The sequence below is a fragment of the Emydura macquarii genome, unplaced genomic scaffold, assembly GCF_026122565.2.
Source record: "Emydura macquarii macquarii isolate MOO-44397 ecotype Brisbane River unplaced genomic scaffold, CSIRO-AGI_Emac_v2 contig_1253, whole genome shotgun sequence".
NCBI lineage: Eukaryota > Metazoa > Chordata > Testudines > Chelidae > Emydura > Emydura macquarii.
Genome location: NW_027131390.1, coordinates 842948 through 870383, shown reverse-complemented (window position 1 = coordinate 870383; position 27436 = coordinate 842948). Strand labels below are relative to the sequence as shown.

Genomic DNA, 27436 nt, shown 5'->3' with positions numbered 1-27436 from the left:
AGGAATAGAGGGTGGTTAGTGGAATACATATAGGGACCACACATCTTAAAGAATTTCCAGTAACCATAAGTAAGTAACTGAGGTTCTTCAAGATGATTGTCCCTGGGGTGCTCCACTTTAGGTGATTGTGCACCCCTGCGCTTGTAATCTGAGATTTGTAGTAGCAGTGCCTGGTTGGTCGCACATACGCTGTCCCCACTTCGCACCACCTCAGGCAATTATAGCACTATGCAACCAACCTCCTTCGGTTCCTTTGCTACCGCAAAGTATCTCCCAAGTAGAGGGGAGGAGGGAGTACAGTGGAGCACCACAGGAACAACCATCTCAAAGAACCTCGGTTACTGCACAGGGTGAGTAACCTTCTCTTCTTCTTTGAGGAGTGTCCCTATGGGTGCCCCACTTTAGGTGTGTGACGTCCTGCACCCCCATGTTCATCCTTACAGTATAATTGTGTATGATCTAATGCAACGTATATCATGTCAGATGTCTTTGGACTGTTCATGATGTACTGATCTTTATTGTTGTGGTAGAATGCTGGTTTCAGTTTCACATGTATAGTTATGAGGCTGCATTATGTAATATTCCCAATGATGTGTCCTCATGGCTTACAACATGCCCAGACAAAACTCCCCAGCGAGAGGGGCAGTTCGCTCCTCGTCAAGGCATGTATAGGACAAGCCCAGCTCAGCCTTCCAGGAACAAAGGACTCACAGACTCATAGACTTTAAGGTCAGAAGGGACTATTATGATTATTTAGTCCGACTTCCTACACAACAGAGGCCACAAAACCTCACCCACCCATTCCGGTTAATAGACCTCTAATCTATGACTGAGTTATTGAAGTCCTCAAATAATGATTTAAAGACTTCAAGGTACAGAGAATCCACCAGCAAGTGACTCGTGCCCTACACTGCAGAGGAAGGCAAAAAACCCACAGGGCCTATGCCAATCTGCACTGAGGAAAAATTCCTTCCTGACCCCAAATATGGCGATCACTGAAACGCTGAGCATGTGGGCAAGACTCACCAGCCAGACATCCGGAAAGAATTCTCTGTAGTAACTCAGAACCTACCCATCTAACTTCCTATCACAGGCCACTGGGCATATTTACCACAAGTAGTCAAAGATCAGTTATTTGCCAAGTTAGGTTGTCCCATCATACCATCCCCTCCATAAGTTTATGAAACTCAGTTTTGAAGCCAGCTAGGTTTTTTGCCCCCACTGTTCCCCTTAGTAGGTGGTTCCAGAACTTCACTCCTCTGATGCTTAGAAACCTTCATCTATTTTCAAGTCTAAACTTCCTGATGGCCAGTTTATATCCATTAGTTCTTGTGGCACCACTGGTGCTTAACTTAAATAACTCCTCTCCCTCCCTTCCCTGGGTCAGTTTGGAACCATGAGGAGGTAACACTCACTGACTCAGGACATGGATGAGTCCATATAAGGACATTGTTTGTCACCTGACCCTGGGGGAAGGAGGGAACCATAGAGGGGAGAAGGTATATTATAAAAAGGGGAGACATTTGCCACGCACTCTCTCTTCACGAATTTGCTGAGTCTTCTTAAGTCAAGAATCAGCCTCCATCCTCCAGGGAGTGAAGTCTCTTCTCTTCAGACAAAGCATGGAGTTTTGAGAAAAGAACAGGAAAGTGAATACACTGGTTAAGGTGGAATTCAGAGAAGACCTTGGGTAGAAATTTAGAGTGAAGGTGAAGGGATACTTTGTTCTTGTGAAATACTGCAAAAAGGGGTGGGGATCCATCATGAGGGCCCCCAGTTTGCTAACTTTCCTAGCCAAAATGATGGCCACTAGAAGCACCATCTCCATGGATAGGTAAGACATGGAACATGTTGGTAAGGATTCAGACAATGGAACCCAGTAAGTTTTGACAGCATGCGGTTCAGATCCCATAGTGGCACGGGTTTAATGACTGGTCATGAGGCCTCGATGAGGCCTTTCTTGAATTGTGTTGGGTGAGTAGAGACAGCACCCGTCTACTGAAGGGAGGAAGGCACTAATGACTGCTAGATGGACTCGTAACAACCTGATTGAGAGACCAGAGTTCTTTAGAGACAGGAGGTAATCTAAAACAATAGGGATGCTTGGGGAAACTGACTGTGCCTATTGCTCTACCTAGCTAGAGAAGCGTTTCCATTTAGCCAAATAACAGGTTCCAATCAATTTATTTCTACTCTAGTTAAGTATATCTTGGACAGGGGACAAACAAGAGTGCTCTACTTCCAATGCCCATCCACACATCAGGTCATGAGGTGAAGAGAGCCCAGGTTGGGATGTTTGACCGTGTCCTGTATCAGGAGTTCTGGGAAGGGGTGGATTTTGATCGGAGGGCAGGCTGAAATTGTCAGAAGCTCTGGGAATCAAAACTGTCTGGGCCAGTGGGATGCTAGGAGAATGACACTGGCCTCTTTGCAACATATCTTTCTCAGCATCTGGGGTAGCAGGGGGATACGAGGAAAGGCATACCTGAGACCACTCTTCCACAACAGTAGGAGAGTGTCACCTTGGGTGTCGCAGCCTATGGCTCCTCTGGAGCAATACAGTAGAATTTTTTTGTTCATCTATGATGCAAAGAGGTCCCATAGAGGTGTACCCCACCATGTGAATATGTTTGACAGAACAGAGTTGTGGATTTCACCACTTGTGATCCACTGAGAAATGCCTGCTATGGTTGTCTGCTAAGGAGTTGTGAACTCCCAGGAGATGCACCGCCTGGATGGTGTTGCTGTGCCTGATGCATCAGTTCCAAAGCCTGACTGAATCATAGAATCATAGAGTTGGAAGAGACCTCAGGAGGTCATCTAGTCCAACCCCCTGCTCAAAGCAGGACTAACCTCAACTAAATAATCCCAGCGAGGGTTTTGTCAAGCCGCAGCTTAAAAACCTCTAAAGATGGAGATTCCACCACCTCCCTAGGTAACCCATTCCAGTGCTTCACCACCCTCCTAGTGAAAAACTTTTTCCTAATGTCCAACCTGGACCTCCCCCCCCTGCAACTTGAGACCATTGCTCCTTGTTCTGTCATCTGCCACCACTGAGAACAGCCTAGCTCCATCCTCCCTGGAACCCCCTTTCAGGTAGTTGAAGGCTGCTATCAAATCCCCCCTCATTCTTCTCTTCTGCAGACTAAACAAGTCTAGTTCCTTCAGCCTCTCCCCGTAAGTCTTGTGCTCTAGCCCCCTAATCATTTTTGTTGCCCTCCGCTGGACTCTCTCCAACTTTTCCACATCCTTTTTGTAGTGGGGGTCCAAAACTGGACACAATACTCCAAATGCGACCTCACCAATGCCGAATAGAGGGGAATAATCACTTCCCGCGATCTGCTGGCAATGCTCCTACTAATGCAGTCCAATATGCTATTAGCCTTCTTGGCAACCAGGGCACACTGCTGACTCACATCCAGCTTCTTATCCACTGTTACCCCCAGGTCCTTTTCTGCAGAACTGCTGCCTAGCTCATCGGTCCCCAGTCTGTAGTTCTCCATGGGATTCTTCCATCCTAAGTGCAGGACTCTGCACTTGTCCTTGTTGAACCTCATCAGATTTCTTTTGGCCCAATCCACCAGTTTGTTTAGGTCCTTCTGTATCCTATCCCTACCTTCCAGGGTATCTACCACTCCCCCTAGCTTAGTGTCATCTACAAACTTGCTGAGGGTGCAATCTACCCCATCCTCCAGATCATTAATGAAGATGTCGAACAAAACCAGCCCCAGAACCGACCCCTGGGGCACTCCGCTTGTGACAGGCTGCTAGCTAGACATGGAGCCATTTATCACTACTCATTGAGCCCTGTGCTCTAGCCAGTTCTTTATCTATTTTATCCAGACAAAGCAAGAGAGATCTTGCTCCTCCTTGTTTGTTCATGTAGACCACAGTGGTGATATTGTCCAACATCGTTTGGATGTGGAGGGAGTGAATGAGTGGGAGGAAGGCCCTGCATGAATGGCAGACTGCCCGCAGCTCCAGGATGCCTCCCGCAGAGTCCACGTGCTTTATGCAGTGTGACTGTTCAGGTAGATGTCCCACTCCAGAAGGGAGGCATCTGTTACAACATTGGCACTGGGAGTAGGTGTGCAGAAGGGAACTTTGTCCGGGTTTGACCACCAAGTAAAGGAGGTGATGATCCTGGTAGAAACAGTCACCTTGGAGTTGATACGGTGTTTCTTTGGGGAGTAGACTGAATTGAGCCAGGCCTGCAAGGCAATGTGGATGACGCCTGGAGAAGGGTATCACATAAGTACCGGCTGCCATGTGACCTAGCAGCGACATGTGCATTCACACTGTAGTCCTCTATCTGCAGGAAATAAAAGAAATTAGGTTGTGCATTGATTAAAACTTTCTATGGGGAAGAAGGCTCTTGCAGAAACAGAGTTCAGTGTTGCCCCTGTAAGTTTATTGTCCTCATGAGGGATAAAACGAACAATTCTCTGTTCACATAAACCTTTAGGGCTGCAAGACTCTGAATGAGGCATTGAATAATTGACCTGACCTCCTATTGAGAGTGACTTACCCGGAACCTGTCATCAAGATACAGAAAGACTGTGTGGTTTTGACATCTCATCTGGGCCACCATGAGGGAGAAAAAACATTCATAAACACTCTGCTATTGCTAGTCTGAAGGAGAAGTCTCAGAACTGGAAGTGCTCCTGGCTCACCATAAACTGTAGGAATCTCCTGTGGGAATGTGAATGTCTATATGAAAATATGCTTCTTTTGTGTCGAGAGCTGCAAAACACATTCCTTCTTGAAGAAAGGGGGTTTACTGATGCCAATATAACCATTCTGAATTTCAATTTCTGTATGAAGATGATGAGTTGTCGAAGATCCAGAATGGATCTCCACTCGCTGTCTATTCTGGGAATTAGGAAATACAGAAAATAAAACCCTCTTCCTAGATACTGGGACAGGATGAACTCTATTGACCCTTGATGCAATAGCGATTCCACTTCCAGATGAAGTATTACTTCATGAGAGTGGTCCTCAAAGGGGGACCAGGAAGAGGGTTTGTGAGGAAGGAGGGAGAAGAACTCTATGGAGTATCCCTGATGGACAATCGCCAAGGCCCAACTATCCGTCATGATTAGCTCCCAACTGTGGGTGAACAGTGAGACAGCCTCTGTAGGTGACAGAAGGGGCAGTGGCATCAGAGATGGCAAGTGGGTCTCAACTAAAACGTCAAAAGTGACTCCTAGCAGTGGGCTGGGAATAGAGGGGGCTGAAAAGCAGGGCCTCTGTGTCTTCTGTTGGTTGCATGAAAGCTTGGCAGGATGCTGGTAGTAGAATGTATGAGGAGAAGGAGGGGTCTTATAGGTTCCCCTTTGGTGCTTCCTCCTTGGGCAGGAGTTCCCCAGAAAGCAGAGGGTAGACACTGAATCCTTTAACAAGTGGAGAAAATCATCAGTCTTCTCGATAAAGAGGTTGGACTCGTCAAAGGGAAGGTCTTAGATAGTATTTTGCATCTCCCTAGGGAAGCCTGAGGATTGCAACCACAAATTGCTCCTCATAACAATACCTGTGGCCAAGCTTCTGGATGCTGTATCTGCTGCATCAACTGCAGTCTGAAGGGCCATTTTTGCCACCAGTCTGCCCTCCTCTAAAAGGGAAAGGAACTGGGCTCTGTCCTCATATGAAAGTTTGTCCTGAAAGATCACCATCTTAGTGTAGTAATTAAAGAGGGATTGAAAGCCCGCACACGAGAAGACCTTTCTCCCCAGGAGGTCCAGTCTCTTGGAGCCCTTATCTGACGGGGTGATCCTTAAACATTGTGACCTATTTAGTTCTGTAGCAGCCTGTACCACCAGAGAGCTGGGAGCAGGGTGGGAGAAGAGAAATTCAGCTCCCTCTGCCAGGACAAAATAGCAGCTCTTAGCCCTCTTAGGTGTGGGGTGCAGGACACTGGGGTGTCAGACCAATCTTGTTGATTTCAATTGGCCTCATTAACTGGGAGGGCTACCTTACTTGTTCCCTTACGCTGCAGAATGTCCAACAGTCAGTGGTGTGGGTCTTGGACTTCCTCCAGATATATCTAGAGATTATTAGCCACTCCTCATAATAAGTCCTGGTGTTGCTTATTGTTGTCTGGTGGGGATGGGGAAGAATGAGAGACCACCTCTTCCAGGCAAGAGGAGATTCCCATTGGAACTGTCGGTGCCTGCAGTTCCAGTTCAACATCCTCCTATTCCTCACACGCTGATGGAACTGATTGTTAACACATGGGAGAAGAGGAGAAAGACTCCTGAGTTGGTCCCAGACATCTGGTATACAGATCCCATGGACTCTAATAAGGCCAAAAAGAGGGGCCAACCATTTGAGTGGGATCCCATGGCATGGGGAGTCATCTGTCCCTAGGGAGGTCATGTCCATAATGGTAGCAACTGCAAGCCCTGGACTGCCTATCCAGGCTTGGCTCTCTCTGTGGGGATGAAGGACAGACCAGCTCATCAAATTTGTCTGAATCTGAAAATTGCTCCTGTTGGAATGGTGGAGCCATCAGTCTGGGAAAATCCTGTCTGATGGCTGTAAGTGAGATGGTTCCTAGGATGCCAAAGTAGTATCATCTCCCAGTGTATTAATATTCTTCAGGAAGATGAGGCCAGAGAAGAGGGGAGAGTGTGGGTAAGGAAGGAAGATATTCTCTGATGCTGTGTTGGTCTCTGTGTAGCAGTCATGGTGCATTCTTTGGGCGGACAATTCTGTGCCACAGAGTCCGGAGCTGCACTCGTGGATGGGAACAGCCAATGACATTCAATGAAGATTCCTTCTTCCTGAACACTTTACAGTCAGTCTGGACTTCGTTTATGGAACCGGTTCCTTAGGGTCTGCACATAAGGGCCTGTCCCAAGTTAATGGGACTGAAGAAAGAGCACTTCTCTTATGGACAATCTTTGATGGGTATTTGTCCTTGAGCCCATAAAAGTGTCCCTTGCTTTCATAGGTTAAGTCCTGCAGGAAGAGTCTTTAGGCTTAGAAATTGAGGGCTCCATGCCTAAGCACATTCTCAGAGGGGCGCTGCTCATTTGGTGAGGTCAATGTACAGGGTCTGCCTGGTCTGGATTGTATCGGAGAGAAGCCTCATGGCCTCTCCCTTAAGTGTTTTCTAAAGCTAAGCTCACGGGCTTCATGAGTTCTTAGTGGAAATGAGCAACAAATGCTGCACTTCATTGAAATACGTCTCTCATCCAGACAATAGAGGCAGCGTTGGTGTTCATCGCTGACAGAGAAAGATCTAGGGCAGGAGGTGCAATTTTTGAAGCCCAGGACTCTGGGCATAGTCCCCATCCGCAGGGAGAGAATCCCCGATCTGGGGAAACAAACTACACTAACTATGCTAAAAACTAAATTTACTAGACTAAAAGAATAACTACTTACAATCTTATTCACGGGATTTTCTGAAAGGCTGAAACAGGAAAGGACATTCGATTCCAACTCAGGGCATGTGGTGGTAAGAAGGAACTGAGGAGGCATCGACCCCCACTGCCTCTTATACTCTCACTCAGGAGCATGAGGAGATCTATTGCACATGTGCAGGTCAACAGACATTGCTTGTTAAAATCTCCAGATTCTGGCACATGGTGTGCATGCATATCCCATGTGTTGATTAGACATGGGAACCAGCACTCCAAGAAGAACTAAACATTTCCCCCACCAGAGGAGAGCCTTCTGAAAAGGGACCATAACAGCATTATGCCAGTGGGGGGAGAGGGATTTTTTGGGGGAGGCGGGGGTAATTGAAGTGATATCAGTACTATGATTAGACTCTCATTTCTCTTACCAACTTTCTATTATTTTCTGCAAATATCTAAGTTTCAGAGGAAGAACAGAAGTCACTTTAATATAAACAATCCTCCTTGTAAATAGTTAGGACAATGAAGAGCCCAGCACTTGGCCTTTAATTAGCACCTTTATAAATTCTCACTGGAAACTCTTAACAAAACAACAAACCTTTTCTTGTGTCATAGCTCCTGCCTGCCTACTACAGGTGCTGTTTTGAGCCCTATCCATGTGGACAGAGTAGAGAACTGCCACTTCGGGCCATCCCAAACTGGAGCCCCTAGGCCTGCTACTGTAGCTGATACGTGATTGTTTTGACTGCATGTGTGACCCTAAGTAGGCTTTCCCCTTCCCTAGGGAAAACTGTGTAGGAAGAGAGAGCCTTTTGTCTATGGGAAGTAGCTAACACTGTTACAGGCCCTACTAGGAATGAAGCTCTTCCAGCTCTAGTCTGCAGGCTTTCATGAGCAGAAAACCACAGCATTAACTGTACCATCAATATTTTCAGATATGAGCAAAACACAGAAAATGGAAATTAAACACCTACATACCCGAGGTCAAGTAAGTCACAAGTCTGTCCACATCTTTAGTCCTAGAATGGAGGAAAAAATCCAGTTTTACATAACACTTGATTATTTCATATGGTATGACAGAATACAGTAACTCTAATTACAGATACAGTAACTCCTGCTTTTGTCAAAGATGTATAGACTCAATACCCATAGTGTTGTAAGACCTATAGTGACAGCATTGCTGGCCTGTTGTGAGAGTGTTGTAGACCTGTAGATTTGTAGGCCCGTAAGAGGAGTGTTGTAGGAGATTTTCTCAGAAAGGAGGCCACAGACTCAACTTCCAAGTTTAATTTACATAGTCTTGTTTCCTTGCAACATCAGAAGTAAGCTGTATAGCACTAACTCCAACTTGGGTGCAGAGCAAAGTGATAGAGCCCCATCCAAGGAGCTCCATTGTCTACCGCCAACATTGGGACTCTTCCTTTCCTTGGCTTGTGAGCACTCAACACCAAGTTGAAAAATGCTTGGTCTCTGGCAGGGAAGACCACATTGTTCTCAGGGCTCGTGACAGGCACATTCTTCAAATGTCAACTTGAGATGTCAACCTCAGAGAAGCTGCCTGATACTAAATCAATCATCATTGTGGAATGTGCATCATGCTATCATCCAGTTAATAGGAGAGAGGGAGAAGTGCAAGTATTTGGAGGAAAGTTATACAAGATGAAGAGATGATCACACTTGATGCCCAGTTCTTGAAGTTCTTATTCAGTTATGTCAATTGGTGTCTGGCATGAATAAATACTGGTCCCATAAGAACATGGTAAGAAAATAAAAAACATATAAAAGTGGACAGTCACAATAGGGAAATGTATTTAGCAAATGGCCTCACCTCTTCTCTTTGGGTTCCATCATGACTTTTGACAACACAAGGCGAATCAAACACCTTCATGTAAGAAAAACACAGGAAATGAGACTTAGAATTACATCTCCATTAATATTTTGTGCCTTTCAACTCCAACAAGAGACAACTTTTCCCAGCTCTTCTCTGTGCAATCAGTTTAATACACCAACTGAAAGACACAGGGCATCAGATTGGGATTAAGAACTTTATAAAATTTTCCCCATCCTCACTCTTTATTTTGTCCTCAACTTTGCTAAATCAATGTCTGGCTGGCATGCAGTAAACAATGGAAGGAATATGTTTGTCTTATCATTATTATTCTTAAAATAGGGTAGAACATTTTTAACATTATATTTTTTTAAATTACTTAGTTATCAACAAATCCAAGTTCTAGGACTAGACACCACATACCAAACCAGTCTTTTGACTTCTGGAGATCATCATCAGCAAGTCAGATGCATTTGTTGCAGTTTCATTGTAATCACTACTAGTCATTTGTCCACCACACACTATATTAAACTCAGAGCAACAGGCATTTGCTGCTCAAGAGAGGCCTCTGACAGGCATTGCTAAACGTCTGGCAGTTCAAGACTGAGGTATGTTTTGCCGTGCCATGGAATGCTCTGGACTTCACCAGCAGAGGAGCTGTTGGCTAGCACAGCACACCTCACCTGCTCAATTCTTCACCTTCATGAACACTAAAAATTTAATCAGATGTAATACAGTAAAAGAAAGAAAAGCAGTACAAATTCCCTTCCTTTACGGGTATCTCAAATACTCACTTTAAAGCTGTAAACACTTGTTGGCAATCTTGTGAGTGCTGAGATAAATACTCCAAAGCTCTGATAGCCACTGCCTGCTGTTCACTCTGAAAATAAGGAAACATATTTTCTAAAAGCTGTGCCAATCCTCAGACAATGCCACTCTACCCACAACTGGAAAATGTTTGCTGGGTCTATATGGTCTTTTCATAGGTGAAAGGCAAGAGAATTCTGCATAAGAAACATCCCCAGATATAAAAAAAAAATCCTAATGAAAGATCAGGTGATTCCTTGCACAATCAGTCCATGGACAGAATAGGATCAGTGCAGCTTGGGGAAGCCATTAGAACATGTATATTGTTAGCAAAGTCCAAACAGACAGCTAAAAGGGCTCCTCTATATGCCAATATAATCATTCAGTCAGTGCACTTGCCATTGGGTCACTGCTCACAGACAAGCAAGAGGGACAAGTCACTTTTCATAGTCCTTCAGTGTTTCCCAACCCCAGAATCTGACCTCCTTAAGCACATATAAGCAGCTTCCCCATCTGAATCAAGCATCTTCAGCAATTGAGCCTTTTAGAAACCAACAGAAACTCTGTAGCTTGTGATAGAAGGGAGCCCTAACGAACCATCTGATGCAATGTCCAGCTTCTAACATCTATACCGCAGGAATGTTCCTTAAGAATTCTTTTAAAACTTTATTTCTTTGGTGTGGAATAAACCTCTGCTTCACTTTATTCAACACACTTGAATTTACATAGCAAGATCTTCTCTAGTGTAGCACATAGAGGCTACAAGTAGGACCGGTTACAGCTGCTACACTTACTTGAAAATAAAGCAGAAATCCAAGAAAATATATCAGCTCTATCTACCTCTAAAGCAATCTGGGCAGCTAAACTCAGAAGGTTGGTGGCTGCACTTCCATCTGCTAGCAGCTTATCTTCATGCTGAGCTGGCCTTGCTGCTAACTTCCCCATTGCAACAATTGCCTCAACAGCTGAAATAGACATGAGAAACCATCTGTTAGTGGAATTTTTCATAGAAGCAAATGGAAGTAGCTGTACTTCACTGTTTTAACACAAATATCATACCGATTTGTGGAAAGGCTGACATCTTCAACTGATTTTCACAAGTTCCCCCTGGAAAACCTATCCTGACTAGGTAAACATGTTAGCACTTCTCCACAGTTAAGCACAGTACTTGCTAGAGAGACGTTCACATGATTTTCCTGGCTCCTGTAGATAGTATTACCAAACAATGGAAGCCTTGTCTGGCACCCCTGAATTCTTGTCCCTGGGAATGCCAGGTTGTCGCAGAAAGCCAGACTCTCTCTAATAGATAACCCATAGATCAGGTGGGGTTTCACTCTCCCATGTCTTGGTTCATACCAAGGGTGATGCCTTTATGTTCATGCTCTGCTGTTGTTCCTGCTCTAGATTATGTGAACAAATTACTTTGCCATAAAAATTTTTATAGAGAAAGATTAATTGCCACAGAGCTATTTGGAAAATGTGCTGTTTATATGCCCAGTGAGTTACCCTGTCTTCTAAATAAAGATGGATTATATGCCTTAGTTTTCATTATTTGATCTGAATTTCTCAATAAAATGTGAAATGGCAGAGCTTGTTAGGAAGGAGACAGCACACAAAGAGACATGTCATTCTGAAAGCTGTCTTAGCAATCCATGTAGTTTCTCTAGTCAAATGTAGCCTGCAGTTAGGTTCAGAGGTTTGTTGCACCAGCTATCTCAGCAGGGATATATGATAGTATAAATTACGCATCGGACCAAACTGGTGAAAGTGGTCATGGAGTGTACCTCAAGATGCCATTAAATATAAGGCAGGTTTTTTGTTAGAAAAAGACCTAATCCATAAAACTGAAAAATAATCGATTGTTGATATGTACACAGTAACATATTACCCTTCTGATTATTTCTACCTTTTTCTGTATTACCCTCCAAGACTGCAATCTTATACACACTGAATTGAGTGAAGATGCTGCTGGGATCACACCTCTCTGCTTCCTTCACTGCCTCTTTTGCCTGTTCACAGAAAAGATTAACAGGATTTTATTGCAATCATGACAAGGAGTCAGTAACACATACTGTAGCAAGGGTGAGCTAAACTAAGAGAAGATATTAATGATTATGTAAGATTTATTTATACAGCTTCACAGCTGTATAAACCTTGGTGCTTTACAAACAGAAGAGTCATGTCCTGAGGATCTTAAAAGTCTTAAGTTATCCAGAGTTGAAAAACAAAAAGAGATTTCAACCATAAAAATTACAAAAATAGACTTTTGATACTTTCGCGCATACAGAGAGGGACAATAAAAGACACAAAACTGTCATAGAACGTTTGTTATAGGATCATTTGGCTATCTTAGGAATTTATTCCATCAAAAAAAAAAGCCTATATTAAGAGAAGTTAATATTGCAGTTAAACATTTAAAATACCCTTAATTCTGACCCCTTAACAATACAGTCTTTAATGCCAGGGTCATACAATATTTCTCAGCTGCTACAGTGTAACATCAGACTGCTTTTTCCACAATCTTGCAAGTTTCACCTTGTGAGGTAAGCAGTAAGAATGAAATTCACTCTTGTGCAGAAGGCCAGCACAAGGCCTAGGCTCTATTTAAGTCTCGTGGTGCTGACCCTCTGAGATGAAATTCAATGAGGCAGGGGTCTGCAGCGCCTCCTGTATATAAATGACTCTCCTGGACTCTACTTGGCATATACAGTAGTTCATAGAAACAGAAGTTGCCACATGTATCCAACATTAGACAATAATATGGTGCCCTGTCTAGTGGTGGCTGGGACACAGAAGTTCATGAGCCTGCTGCATCCCTGACTCACAGATATGGGTCATTCAGATATGGCAGTTCAGGTTCTTCCATTTAGATGTAGAGGTCTCAGGTTCAATCCCTGCTATCATGGCATGTATGGGGATTAGAGCTGGATGGACCTCTAAAACTCAGGACAAGCTTCCTCATCTAGCTGGAGCATGTAACTCATACCCACTCAGTGTGATTCTCTGTCCCTCTCTAGTGGTGGGTGGAAAACATATAATGATTGATAGGCTGGCTAACAGAGTGGGATCTTTCAGCTCAGGCTAAGATCCAGGGTTCTATCCTAATGCTGAGGACCCACCCCGGGGTACACCAAAACAAGTGCAAAAGACTAGTAGGGCCACTGATAGTTAACGTTGTCTGACACTTCCCATTACAAGTCACTATTTCCATTTGCTTATAACATTTCCGAACTTTGACCCTTCAAGCTAGAATTTTTCATGCCTGGTGTCTGCCTGTGGCTGAATTTTCTTGAATTTTTTTGGAAAGTTTCAGGTAAAATGGTTCAATCATTTCTGAGAATGAGATTAGAGAAAAACACATTATTTGGCCTGAATTAAAAAAGTAGTATTACAACCATTTGTTAGCCAAGCTAGGAGCCTCTGAAAAGTCTGTCTGCAGATGCTCAGTATAGACTTGTTAGAGTTTGACAGCTACACCTTCTATGAGTCCATCTGCACTAAGCATGCTCCAGTCCAGTCTGGAGGGGCTGAGGAGGACTTTCGCTGCAATTGCTCCTTCTACCAGCCAAGGGCCAGTGTGGCACTGGGCACAGAAACAGAGAGCAGAGAGACTCTCTCTCCTATGATCTCAGTCCTCCTGATGCTGGCAAGCAGGCAACATGGTAAAAAAGGATGCAGCCCAATTTGAGTTCAGAGGGATGAAGAATGGTGGGGGAGGAGAAGGGACTGAAGGAACCAGTGTGGAGAGGGGGTAGCAGTTGGAGTGGGTGGAGGGTGGATAGGCATAGAGGGAGGCAGGAGCTGGAGTGGGAAGTTGGATAAGAATAGAAGGGGAGGGGAGCAAAACAGGAGCTGAAGGTATATATGAGAAGAAGGGGACTGGGATAGGTTGGTGGCACAAAGGCAGACAGGTCTATAACCCCTATAGAAAACTTTTCTCCAGAACCTGGATTTGAAGCCAGATGTCCTGAGTCTCTACATTTCCCTTCTTTCAGCAAATAGCTGTGAAACCCACTGCTAAAATGTGTGTCTCATCCCCCTCCAGTGGCTGGTCCATGGAGATGATAATAGCCTACTACTCCTACCAGTTAGTTCAAGTGGCAGCAGTTAATGCTGTGGATCTAATGGTTACAAACCCTGCTGATGACAAGTTGGAGATCAGTATAGTTCCACATGATATAATTATTGTTATTTCATTTTTGTTTTTTAGATAGGAAATTAAATCTCAAAACAACATTAAAAGAACATTAAGGTTGTAGAGCCAAGCACCCAAGTTAGGAAATGCCATAATTAAGGTTCACTGTGCAACTTTAAATTGGCTCACTCATGTTTACACACTAGCATAGGCTTTAATTGCATGACTACATAGTAACCAGTTTCAATGGTTAATTGCAACTTTTTGACTGTGACGATTTCTTATTTCCAATTTGAATTTTTCTAACTTCAACTTCCAGTCACTGGAGCTTGTTAGATGTCTTTGTATGCTAGATTAGAGGCCCCCTTAAGACACACAAGCATGTACAGTACATCCTAGCTTCTGATCAAATATTGTTTTAAAGAGCTACTATTAAAAATATTCTATGAAAATGCAAAGTGTGATGTTCAAATTTTCCTGATTTAGTCAAATCAAAACCATCTATCACGGGAATATGTAAAGGCACTTCTCAGTGAGAACTGTTTCCCAGCCAAATTTCAACCTTATACCCTAAGCCATTTTGCTTGTAAAACTGTAAAATAAATTGAAAGAATTTCTTTCTAATGAGGAAAATTTATTTTTTCTCTCTCCTTGTACTCACAAACAGTTGAATGTTTTTTGCTTGAAGTTCCACCTTCAGGCAGATACCAGACCTGGAAAACTTCAGCCCAAAAAATTAAAGTTTTGAGAAGTTATGAGGAACTTAAAACAGGGGGTTAGAATTTAAACACCTAGGCAATTTTAACAACAGCTGCCACTATGCACGAGCTCTATTATGGTGCCTAGTAGCATGGTGTCTAGAGACGCCAGTAAATTGTTCACTATTTTCCCAGCCTCTTTAACTCTTCCCTTTTCATAAAGTCATCAGTTTCAGAAATTTAACTGGGCTGGGACACATGAAGGTGCAGCACAACTCTCCTAATATCTGTCACACACATTAGTAGAATACAATGAGTTTCCAAGAGACTCCCACTGTGCTACAGTACATGAGACTGGCAGTGTCAGGTTGGTGTGTACACAGGAAAAGGAATGCCCTCAACTTCATGAGAATATCACACTAGTTGCTGAGAGTCTAACTTCAAAAGGCACCTCAGGCTGCACCTCACAGCATGCCTTTCTGCTCTGCGTTCAGAATTAGAGATCACATAGGCAGTATCAGCAGACAAGTTCTTACATTATTTGTACTGTACAAACATAACTTAGAACTCCATCTAATGGTCACTTAAAGCAAGTACTCAAGATGCTTTTTTAAATAAAACAAAAGCGGGATTCATTTTATAAGCCTTACGTTAAGAGTCGTAAGATTTTTAGGCTTACACATCGATACTAGTTATGAGTCTGCTCTAGCCACACTAGCTATTATGCCAAGAGACACAAAGATAACTTGCCCCATTTGGTCTCTCTTGTTCTTTACAGCTATTAAAGTTCCCTCTCTATAATGCATACATCAACTTAGTCATTTTGTTACTAAGCTCACTTAAAGTTAGTGGTCTGATGACGTGCTGGAATATAACTTTATACAAAACAGTACATTTACCAGTAACTCCAAAGCAGCCTTGATGTACAGTAGCTTTTTCAGCACATCAGGCTCAAACTTCTTGTCCTTGAAGGCCCTCCCAATTTTTCCACCTTTGTCTCTTTTTACATTGCTCCCCGTCTGCAATGATGCAGCCATGTTGCTTCATCTCTCTGAGCTACTGCACAAAGCCATTGCCCACTTTGAAGAAAAAACGTCTACCATGATACCCATAACAAATTAACCAACTAACACTGGCCATGTCAAGTAGCAAATGGGGATATGTTTTTAAAAGGAAATATAAAACTATTAGTATCAAAAACATTTTTAGTATCAAGATGTGACAAATCTGCCATTTTACTTATCTATGAGACCCCTTCTCTCTACTCTATCATTTCTTTAGACTGTAAGCTGTTTGTGGCAGAAACCATGCCCTCTTTTATGTTTGTAAAGTACCCAGAAGTGTGTGTGGGGGGAAATTAATACATTAATAATAACTAAATGAGTACATTTTTAAACCTTGAAGTCTCAAGTGTAATCATATACCTCAACACAGAAAAGCTACAGAACAAACCCCCACTGCCTTTTACTCTTTCACAATTTGAAATCAAGTTCCATTGACATTACTACACAACAACAACAAAAATACTTTTTCAAGTTGTTTCAGATGAAAGTAGCAGGAAGCCATATTCCTTTGCAACTTAGCCAAATTCTGATCTATCTGCCCAGATGAATAAAAGCTGAGAGAATAGTTATACCAATGAAGGGCTTCAGAGTAGTTTTTTGCCTAGAAAATTAAAAAAAAAATTAAATTAAAAACTAAAAAACAACCACAATGAAATTTAAATTGACTATATTTTCCTAAGCTATATAACTCAGGCTTCATAATAATCAAAAGGTTGAAATATTCACATACATTCATAGTTTTCTAGGCCAGAAGGGACCATTGTGATCATCTAGTCTGACCTCCCATATAACACAGGCCATAGAACTTCCCCAAAATAGTTCCTAGAACAGATCTTTTTAAAAAAAAATCCAGTCTTGATTTAAAAATAGCCAGTAATAGAGAATTCACCATGACCCTTGGCAAACTGTTTGATGGTTAATTAGCTTGTTAAAAATGTACACCTTATTTCTGGGCTAGAGTTGTCTAGCTTCAACTTCCAGCCATTGGATCGTGTTACAACCATTCTCTGCCATATTGAAGAGACCGTTATCAAAATTTGTTCCCCATGTAGATACCAACAGACTGTAATCAAGTCACCCCTTAACCTTTTCTCTGTTAAGCTAAATAGTTTGAGGTTCTTTACTCTATCACTATAAGGCCTATTTTCTAATCCTTTAACAATTCTTATGGCCCTTCTCTGAACCCTCTCCAATTTATCAACAACATTCTTGAATTGTAAACACCAGAACTGGACATAATATTCCAGAAGCAGTTGCACCAGTACCAGATACAGAGGTAAAACAACCTCTATACTACTAACAAGATTTCCTGCTTATGCATCCAAGGATCACATTGGCCCTTTTGGCCACAGCATCACACTGGGAGCTCACGTTCTGCTCAATATCCACCCTCCCACATTCTTTTCAGAGTTATTGCTTCCCAGGATACAGTCTCCCCCATCTTCCCATCCTGCAATTATTGCCTACATTCTTTGTTTCTAGATGTATACTTTTATATTTAGCTATATTACAGCATATATTGTGTAGTAATCCTGACCCTGGCACTAGCATCTGCTGCAGTTGTGGTGCAGCAGTATAGAACATTGTCCTGGGGAGAGAAACAAACAGTGAGCGGGCAGCTTGAGTTGGGGAGGGAGCTTGGAATCCACCCAAAGGGGACAGTTGGAGAAGAAGGAGAGACAGAAAAGAGTCTAGATGCTGAACTAGCAGATGAATCAGAGCTCGGGTAGGAGGTGAAGTGATGAAATAAAAGAAGAACAGGAAAATAAAAGTAGGGGACTGGGAAGTGAGAAGGAGGAAAAAAGGAAAACAGGAAAGATGTCAGGTCAGGAGAAGGAAAAAAAAATAGAGCTGGGTATGTGAGCAAACACTAATAGAGAAGGGAAATAGAGGGAAATGACCTCCCCAACCCATTGCTGATCCATCCATTACCAAACATAGCAAAGGACAGATTGGCAAAAGAGGACTCCTGTGCGTACAATGTGAGGATGGCACCACCATTCTAGGGCCTCTAAAACTATGGGGGGGAGCGAGACTACCTTGTCTATGTCACCCCAAGCTCAGTGGTAAACTGAGGCTAGCCATGCATATAAAGGCCTGAGATGTAGCCTTGCATGCCATATGATGTACGTGTATATGGCCCAGCAGCTTTAGGTAATTCTGAGCCATGGTCTGAGGATAGCGCTTTAAATCTTCTATTATGCCATGAGGGTCAGAAAATGAGACTCTGGGAGACATGCTCTGGCCTTCCTGGAGTCCAGCACCATCCCAATGAATTCTATCCCCTGGGCAGGGATAAGTGTTGATTTCTGCTCATTGATTATAAAGCCCAACCTGTCGAAGATAGCCCTTATCAGACTCATGTCTGCCTCCACCGGCACGCTGGTGCATCCCTTGACCAACCAATCATCGAAGTAAGGATATACTTGTACTCCTTTCTTCCTCAGAAAAGCCATGACCACCTACATACATTTGGTGAATACCCAGGGGAGCCGCATATAGTCTGAAGGGCAGGACCATCAACTGGTAGTGGACCTGATTGACAACAAAACAGAGAAACCTCCTGTGGCCCGGACAGATAGCCACGTGGAAGTATATGTCTTTTAGGTCGAGGGCTGCATACCAATCGCCCGGATCTAGGAAAGGGATGATGAAGGCTAGGGAGACCATGCAGAATCTCAGTTTCTTCATGAATCTGTGGAGATTTTGCAGGTCGAAGATGGGACGAAGGCCTCCCATGGCTTTCAGGATTAGGGAATAGTGAGAGAAAAATCCCCTTAGTTCCTTAGACACCTCTTCCACTGTTCCACTCTAAGAAGTGCTTGCACCTCTTCTTGAAGTAGTTGGCCTGAGAGGGTTCCCTGAAGAGGGACGGGGAGGGTGGAGGATGGGAAGGTGGGTGAGATGAAAATTGAAGTGAATATCCCAGTCTGACCATGCGTACAACCCATCAATCTGACATGATCTGGGACCAGGCATAGTAAAAGCAGGATAGATTATCTGAAAACAAAAGGAGGGATGAATCCAGAACAATGATTGGTGCACCATCCTCGGGTACATGCTCAAAAGTTTTGCTTAGGGTCTGCAGGTTACTTTGTTTGACCAGGGCCCTAGCCAGAGGACTGTGGTGGCCTCCTTCTATTGTTCCTGCTCATTCGACAGTTGAGTCCTACCTCTGCTGACTCTGATAGAAACGAAGCATGGGCTGTGGCTTGAACAGCTTCCTCTGGGTCACTGGAGCATGCAGCCCAAGGGACTTCAGCATGGCCCTGGAGTCTTTCAAGCTATGAAGATTGGAGTCTGTTTGAGAAGAAAAACAGGGCCGGACCCTTGAATGGCAGGTCCTGGATGGTTACCTGGACCTCATGAGGGAAGCCCGAGGCCTGGAGCCTCTCCTGAAGACATTGTCCGCACCGCTGCATCTAAGGCCGCCTGAAGCAGTGTCTTTGATACAGCCTTACACTCTTTCGCCTTGGTGGAGAACTCAGATTTGGAGTCTGGTGGTATTGACTCCACAAATTTCTCCATGGACTGCCATGAGTTGAAGGCATATCTACTAAGGATGGCCTGTTGATTAGCTATACAAAGTTGGAGCCCACCAGTGGAGTACACTTTCCTCCCAAAGAGCTCCAACTTGGCATCCTCAGCCTTCGGGGGGGGGCCTTGTTATCCCTACCTGTCACGCTCATTTGCGGCTGCCAACATGAGTGACCCTGGAGGAAGATGCGTGTAGAAATGCTTATTCCCCTCTATTCAGCACTGGTGAGGCCACACCTGGGGTACTGTGTCCAGTTTTGGCCCCCCACTACAGAAAAGATGTGGACAAATTGTAGAGAGTCCAGAGGAAGGCAATGAAAATTATTAGGGGGCTGGGGCACATGATTTATGAGGAGTGGCTGAGGAAACTGGTCTTATTTAGTCTGCAGGAGAGAAGAGTGAGGGGAGATTTGATAGCAGCCTTGAATTATCTGAATTGGGATTTCAAAGAAGATGGAGCTAGGCTGTTCTCAGTGGTGGCAGATGACAGAACAGGAACAATGGTCTCAAATTGCAATGGGGGAGGTCTAGGTTGGATATTAGGAAAAACTTTTTCACTAGGCGGGTAGTGCAGCACTGGAATGGGTTACCTAGGGAGATGGTGGAATCTCTATCCTTAGAAGTTTTTAATGGCTGGCTTAACAAAGCCCTGGTTTGGATGATTTAGTTGGGGTTAGTCCTGCTTTGAACTGGGGGTTGGACTAGATGACCTCCAACGCTAATCTTCTATGATTCTCTATGTACAGTGGATCTAAAGGTTCCAACTCTGCACATGAACCGTATCAGTGTCAATATGATGCCACATGATAGAATTTGTTTCTATTAGGAAATTACACACATAAAACTAAGTTACAAGAGTATTATTAAGGTTGCGAAGGCAAGCACTTAAAAGTTAGGAAATTCTAGAATTCAGGAATCAATGCAATCTCAAGTCAGCCCCCGCTATGACTCTGTATTATTATACAGTCTTTAATTACATGATCACATATTTTTCTTCACAAGAGCCTGCCTCATTTAGTGCATAGCATGGGCCTGTTCTGGGGATGAATCAGGGATGTGTAGTAAAAAAGACTGTTGTCTCTAGGACCTCTGCCTCATTTGTCACAGAAGATGGAAGGTATGTCGCGAAGGAGACAGGGAACTGGAGGAAGAGAAAAGATGGTCTCATGGTTAACACAGCTGAATGTTATCCTGGATAAAAGGATTCTTTCCCTGCCTCAGTCACAGAGTTCCTATGTGATTCTGGGCAAATCACTTAAACAAGCTTTCCAAAGGCAGTCACTAATTGTGTGTTCCTCATTTTCATTGTGCACAGCCAGATACCCTGGAGTCAGATTTTCTGAAGTGCTAAGCACACTCAGCTGCAACTGAAATCAACTACATTTTGGACATACAAAGGAGCTACATTTTAAACATACAAACTACTATTTAATGCCAAATACTCTGAAAATTCAGGCCCTTGTTATCTCAGACTGGACAACTAAAATTAGCAGATGCTTTTGACTTTAATCTCTCTGTGCTTCAGTACCATTTCTTCACCTCAGAAGGGTGTTGTGAAGATAATTTAATGTTTGAGATGCCCTCAGATACTATAGTGATAAGTGCCATACAAAAACCAGGAATAATTTAATAATTCTGTCTGCAGTGCAGGGCTTTGATGCTGTTCAATAAATAAAGCCTAGGGCCAAACATTAAACAATGAAGAGAAAACAAATTATTGAACAGCTGCTCATTAAGTGAGCACTGTCCATCCTGTGCACTCAATGAGAAAGGGGGCTTGTGGAGAAAATAGCATCTGATCATGTAATTAAACACTGTATCATAATACATACAACTCAAAAAGGTAAAATAAAGTAGCACAGGCAGCCTTAATTCTGGCATTTCATTTCTGACTGCTTGACTTTGCAACCTTAATAATGTTCTTTTAACATAGTTTCTCTGTGTGTAATACTGTAACTAGAGGTTCTTTGAGATGCATGGTCCCTATCTGTATTCTGCATATGAGGGTACATATGTGCACCATGCACCCGACTCTGGAAATTCTTCAAAACAGTGTCTGTTGTCCTCCACATGCACAATATCTCTCCTCATGCTCTGAATCGAGGGTATAAGAGGCAGTGCAGTTCAACGTTTCTCCAGTTCCTCCTCTTATTGAAAATCTAACAGGATCAAAAGCAGAGGGGATGGAGGGTGGATAGTGGAATACATTCCGAGAAGAACCTCCACTTACAGTAAGTAACTGTCACTTCTTCTTTGAGTGAACTCCAGGTGGCCACCCTGCAGATGTCTTGCAGTGGGATGGCAGATAGGGATGCCATGGAGACAGCTTATGCTCGCACAGAGTGAGCTGTGACATCCCCAGAGAGAAGAATTTTTGCTATCCTGTAGCACTCCAAAATGCATCTCAAATCCCACTTAGAAATCCTCTGGGAACATATGGCTTGCCCACACTATCTGTCTGCTATGATGATTAAAAGTTTTGGTGTTTTCCTAATGGGCTTGGTTCTTTGCGAGTGGAATGCCAGAGCATGCCAAACATTGAAGGAGTGAAGTCTCTTGTCGTCAGAGGAAGTGTGGAATTTTGGAAAAAATACAGGTAAATGTATCGTTTGATTGACATGGAACTCAGAATCAATCTTGGGGAGAAATCTGGGGTGTAGTCAGAGAGAAGCCTTTTTTTGTGTGAAACACTGTATAAGGAGGATCCACCATGATGGCTTCAAGCTCGCTGAGTCTCCTGGCTGAAGTGATAGCCACTAAGCACACCATCTTCATAGAGAGGTGGCTCATGGCACGTGTCACCAAGGGCTCAAAAGGTGGACTTGTGATTGTCGACAGGACAAAGTTAAAGTCCAACTAAGCACTAGATGGAAGGTCCTGATCAGACCTTTCATAAATTGTATTGTACCAGGATGAGTTAAGATGGAATATCCTTCCACCGGAGGGAGGGAAGAAGGCACCAATAACTGCTAGGTGTACTTGCAGTGAATTAACAGTAAGTCCTGAAGTCTTCAGGGATAGGATATAGTCTAGGACTACCAGGATGCTTAGGGTATCTGTGGAATGTTGGTGGAGTTGTGCCCTGGCCAAAAAGAGTCTTCATTTTGCCAGTCAGCAGGTTCTAGTAGAATCCTCTCTACTTTGGTTAACGATCTCCTGAACAGGGGCCGAGCACGAGCACACTATTTCCAAAGCCCATCCAACACAAGGCCGTAAAGTAGAGTAGGCCCAGATTGGGATGCTTGATTTCCCGCCCCCCTCTTGGATTAGGAGATCTGGGAATGGTGATATCCTGATTGGTGGGCAGGCAAACATCATCAGAAGTTCCATGAACCAGAAATGGCTGGGCCAGTAAGGTGCGAAGGGAATGAGAGGGAAAGGCATATCAGAGGCCATTCATCCAAGATAGCAAAGAGCATCGCCCTGGGAGTCGTGACTCACGGCGCCTCTGGAACAATATAGGGAGATATGACAGAGTGCTGGGCAACAACAGCTGAGCCAGCACTCTGGTCACTGCAGCTCCGATTAAAAACTGCAGAACAGACCTGGTTAAGAAGAGCTGTGCCTAATTGGTGAGTGGAGGAGAGCTGGAAGGCTAATTAAGTCATTAGGCAGAGAATACAAAAAGGCACAGGAAGGAAACAAAAGGGGGGAAGCAGACCAAGAAAGGGGGAGAGAGATTGCTCTTCCCTGCTTCCCAGGAGCTGAGGGCCCCCTAAAACTGTAGTAGTGAGGCTGTAAAGTGTATAAGGATGATGGAAACCAACATTGTAAATAAACTGCACTGGGTGTTTTACCAGTATAAAAGGTCTCTGAGAGGTTTGTGGACTTGAGCAGAGACAGGAGTGAGAGGGCCAGGACATAGGAGAGATTTCTGTTCATTAGGGCTGTAAACAGGTTCCATAGTGGAGTAGCCTACTGTGTAAATATCTCGCTTGGAGATGAATCTGTACGGTGAATCTCCCATTTGTGGTCTGCTAAGAAGCTTCTGCTTAGTTTGTCTGCAAGGCAGTTGTGAATACCAGGAAGGTAAGTGGCTTCTATCATGATGCGGTTCCCGACGCACTGGTTCTGAAGTTTGATAGCTTCCAGGCAGAGGATCAAGCGCTGATTACTGTTGGAGATATGATACTAATACTAAGATCCTGGTCCAGGCAGAGAACAAGATATTCTTATTTCCAAGCAGTTAGGTGCTCTTCTACAGCACATCAGCAACCTGAGTAAACTCTTGTTTCTAGGGTTTTTGCATAGGAACATAGTTATTATTGCCAAAATGGATCAGCCTAGGGACCATCTAGCTTACTTTCCAATTAGGAACAGTCACAGCAAACTAGGCAAGAAAAGTGACTGTAAGAAAGAGGGCACCCCCCACCCAGGAGTGCCTTCCTTCCTGTGGTAAGTCGTGGCATGACAGGTACACCTGCTTCAGGTTCCCCTAAAGCCGAGCCATGAAAAGAATATTGTCTCCCCCACTGCCTACTTAAAACCACACCTTTGGGCATATATTATTCAGGTACACATATAATAATCCACAGAACCCACATGATAAAATTGTTCTCCCAATTCCCAAATAAAAACATATAAATGCACAGAGATTTTTCAAGGGAGATTGTGGGAACTCCTTTGCTGGAGGTTTTCAAAAGGAGGCTGGATAGCCATCTGTCTTGAATGATTTAGATGCAACAAATCCTGCATCTTGGCAAGGAGTTAGACTAGTTGATCCTTTCAGTTCCTTCTAACTCTATTATTCTATGATTCTAAGCTCCTCACCAATGAGTCCACCTATACTTGGTTCCAGTTGCTTTCTGCCCTTTTTCCAGGGCTCCCCACTCTCTAGGCTATCCACTTGAGAGTGACTAATCTCCAGACTACTCAGCCCAAAACACAGTTCAGTGACTCAGCCCTTTTCATCCTCCTGGCACTGACTCTTCAGCTCAGGAAGGTCAGCAAAGTAGCTCCTCCACTGGCTCCTAGCTCTGAGCTCTTTTCAGCCTCCCATCACTGCCTCTCTACGTCAGGATAGTCAGCAAACTAGCCCCTCTGCCAGCCTCCTACTCAGTTGCTCCTCCTTCTCAGAAAGGGCCTGCAGAGCATTCCGCTCTCTGAAGACTCTCTCTTCTGGGCAGCTTTCACCTGCCTCCTTTCCTGTGCTTTCAGGTCCCCCTTCACTCACTGACTTTCTCCTATTTATAAGGCCCAAGTGCCCTTTTGTAAAACCCAGTTGGTGTGAGCTGATTAGTTACAGGTGCACTGGCCCTACTCCCTCTTAAATGGCCCTACTTCCTCTTAATTGTCACCCTATGACAATGACCCTTCATTGTTTTTTTAAAGGAAAAAACAAAGACCCTATTTGGTCCCAAACCTCATAGTTCTTGGCAGCTCTGTCCCACAGAATGATATGTAGCCGGTTCAATGTTTCAGGTGACAGCTGTTTTCCTGTATAGTGACCTGAGAAGTGATTGAAGTTAAGCAATTATAAGGTCTTAAATAAAGAAGAAATAGTTACATAGCTTACAATAACTATGGTTCTTCAAGATGTGTTCCACTATTGGTGCGCATGAGCCCAGTGTACTCTAGATTCTTGGACTGCACCCTAAACCCTAACCCTGTCTCTATCAGTTGTCTCTTGTCTTAGTCTTAGATTGTAAATTCTTTGGGACACGGACGTTTTGTGTTTGTACTGCACCTAGCACAATAATAAATAATAATGAGCCACTCCAACAAACACTGCTGGCCAAATAATCCATCTTGAGCACACTGGACACCTGCACACCAACAGTGGAATATATATACAGATAAGCACTCAAAGAACAACCACAGTGAGAGGCATCTTAGAATTATCTGACAATGACAGGCTCATGCTTACAATGAGAATGAGAAATACTATGTGTAAACATATAGCAAAAGTTCTACCCCAGAGCCAATGATCCTCAGCCATTTTCTGCAAAAATCACAGCATTATACACCCAGGTTAATATTTTCAAACTTGAGTGCCTAAAGTTAATAACCTAAATCCATATTTGGGCACCTTAATAGTAAGTGGCCTAATTTTCAGCAATGCTGAGAAACCTGTGAAGTCAGGGGGAGCTGCAGATGCTAAGTATATTTGAAAAATCAGACCACTTATTTAGGCCCCTAGACAAAGACTTGCACCCAATGCATTTTCACAGTGAGAGGTGGAAGTGCACGGCCATGCCAGGACCTCTCACAGTCTAGCCCAAATAGCAGAACCTGAGCTAGAAGGTGAAGCCAGCCCCAAGGCTAGATGTTGCTGTCATTCTTTAAAGAATGGAAGAGAGAGAGTGTAATGGAATATTAAACTGTATTACACTGCTCAGATAGTAGGTGGTGATGTAACATATCTTATCTAAGCTGACCTCAGCAATATCTGACAGAATGTTAAAGGATCTCACAGTGAATATATCTGCTGCATGTCTCTCTCTGAACAGGAAGCTCTGTGACCAGTCCATGTCTGGTATACAAGCTTGACTTGCTAGTAGCAGCCCTGCAACCTATCATGTACCAGAAATACATGACATTATCTAAGAAGTAAACTAGTGCCTGAAGAGAACAGTAAGAGGAGGAAAACAGCAACTAAGATTGCAGACAACAGAAAAAAATGCCACAGAAGGTTGCAGGATCTCATCAACTTGCTACTCTTCAATGCCCCAAAGAACTTCCACTTTGACAAACTTTCACAATGGACAGACTGGAATCAGTATTTTGCAAGGTTTCAAATTGCTACACAATTCCATAAAGAAACTGAAGATATAAAGGTATGCTCTTCAACTTATGTTATGGGTAAGCAGGCAGAGTATTTCTTTAAATCCACTGGCTTCACTGAAAACAGTCACAAAGATAACGATGAAAAGGTTCTGGGTGTGTTTGATGCATACTTTATACCTCAGAGAAATGTGGATTATGAAAGAGTATGTTTTCATCACAGAACTGAAGGACCAAAAGAAAAAGTTGAATGTTTTATAAGAATTCTGCATGCATTGGCTGAAAACTGTGATTTTGGAACTCCAAAACATAAAAATATCAGAGACTGACTGTCTATTGGATTGACAGAAAAAAATCTTTCACAGCAGCTACAGTTAAAAACAGACTTAATCCTACACACAGCTATTCAAATAGCAAAGCAGTCTGAGCTGGTAAGAAAGCAAAACCAAGAGCAACTTGCCAGACATGAAAAAACAATGAACTATCTTAGGGCCTGTCTACGCTTAAAATGCTACAGTGGCACAGCTGTGCCATTGTAGCACTTCAGAGTAGACACTTCCTACACTAATGAGAAAGATTCTCACATCAGTGTACATAATCTACCTCCCCAACAGTTTGTAGCTAGGTCAACAAAATCAACCTAGCGCTGTTGACACTGGGGATCAGGTCAGTATAGCTACGTCTCTCAGGGGTGTGGATTTTTCACACCCCGAGAGACTTAGCTATACCGATGTAAATTTCTAGCATAAATCAGACCTTAGATGCTCTTAACAGATGCAGCATGACTGCTACAAGTCATTACCATAAGGCCCCTGAAGCAAGGAGAGAGAACTCCTAGGCTAAGAGGGACAAATTGCAATCGAACACCAAAGCATTACAGCCTAAATTCAAAAGATGTGGAAAAATTCATATCCCAAGAGATTATCCATATTCAGCCAAAGGCACAAAGTATAATAAATGTACAAAATATGGACGTTTTGCAGTGGTTTGCTGTGCTAAAGCAGTCAGGGAGTTGACACACATTACAGACAATCAAGAGCCATTGTTTCTGGAATCTATAATGTGTGATGAGACAGAGCCTGTTTGGAAAGTGAAACTGAATATTCATGGAAAGACTACTGACTTTAAACTTGACTCAGAAGCAGACAGTTGTCTCAGAAGGGACTTACAATAACCTTTAACTTCTCCCAAAACTAAAGTCACTGGACACAGCCCTTATTATCTCTGGAGATATTCCGAACTGCACAGGTCATTTGACTACAGAAACAACTTACAAAGTCAAA

General features: G+C 43.4%; 1 protein-coding gene across 1 annotated transcript in view; it reads right to left on the bottom strand.

Moving 5' to 3' along the window:
• The window catches only part of TEX11 (testis expressed 11), a 100069-nt gene that overhangs the window by 25611 nt on the left and 47022 nt on the right, over positions 1–27436 (bottom strand). Inside the window, exons 13-19 of the mRNA XM_067547968.1 lie at positions 24793–24878; positions 16357–16494; positions 11903–12005; positions 10837–10961; positions 9984–10069; positions 9190–9243; positions 8340–8380 (exon numbers count right to left, since the gene is read on the bottom strand). Coding sequence (XP_067404069.1) covers positions 8340–8380; positions 9190–9243; positions 9984–10069; positions 10837–10961; positions 11903–12005; positions 16357–16494; positions 24793–24878 — 633 coding nt within the window. The remainder of the gene's footprint in view (positions 1–8339; positions 8381–9189; positions 9244–9983; positions 10070–10836; positions 10962–11902; positions 12006–16356; positions 16495–24792; positions 24879–27436) is intronic.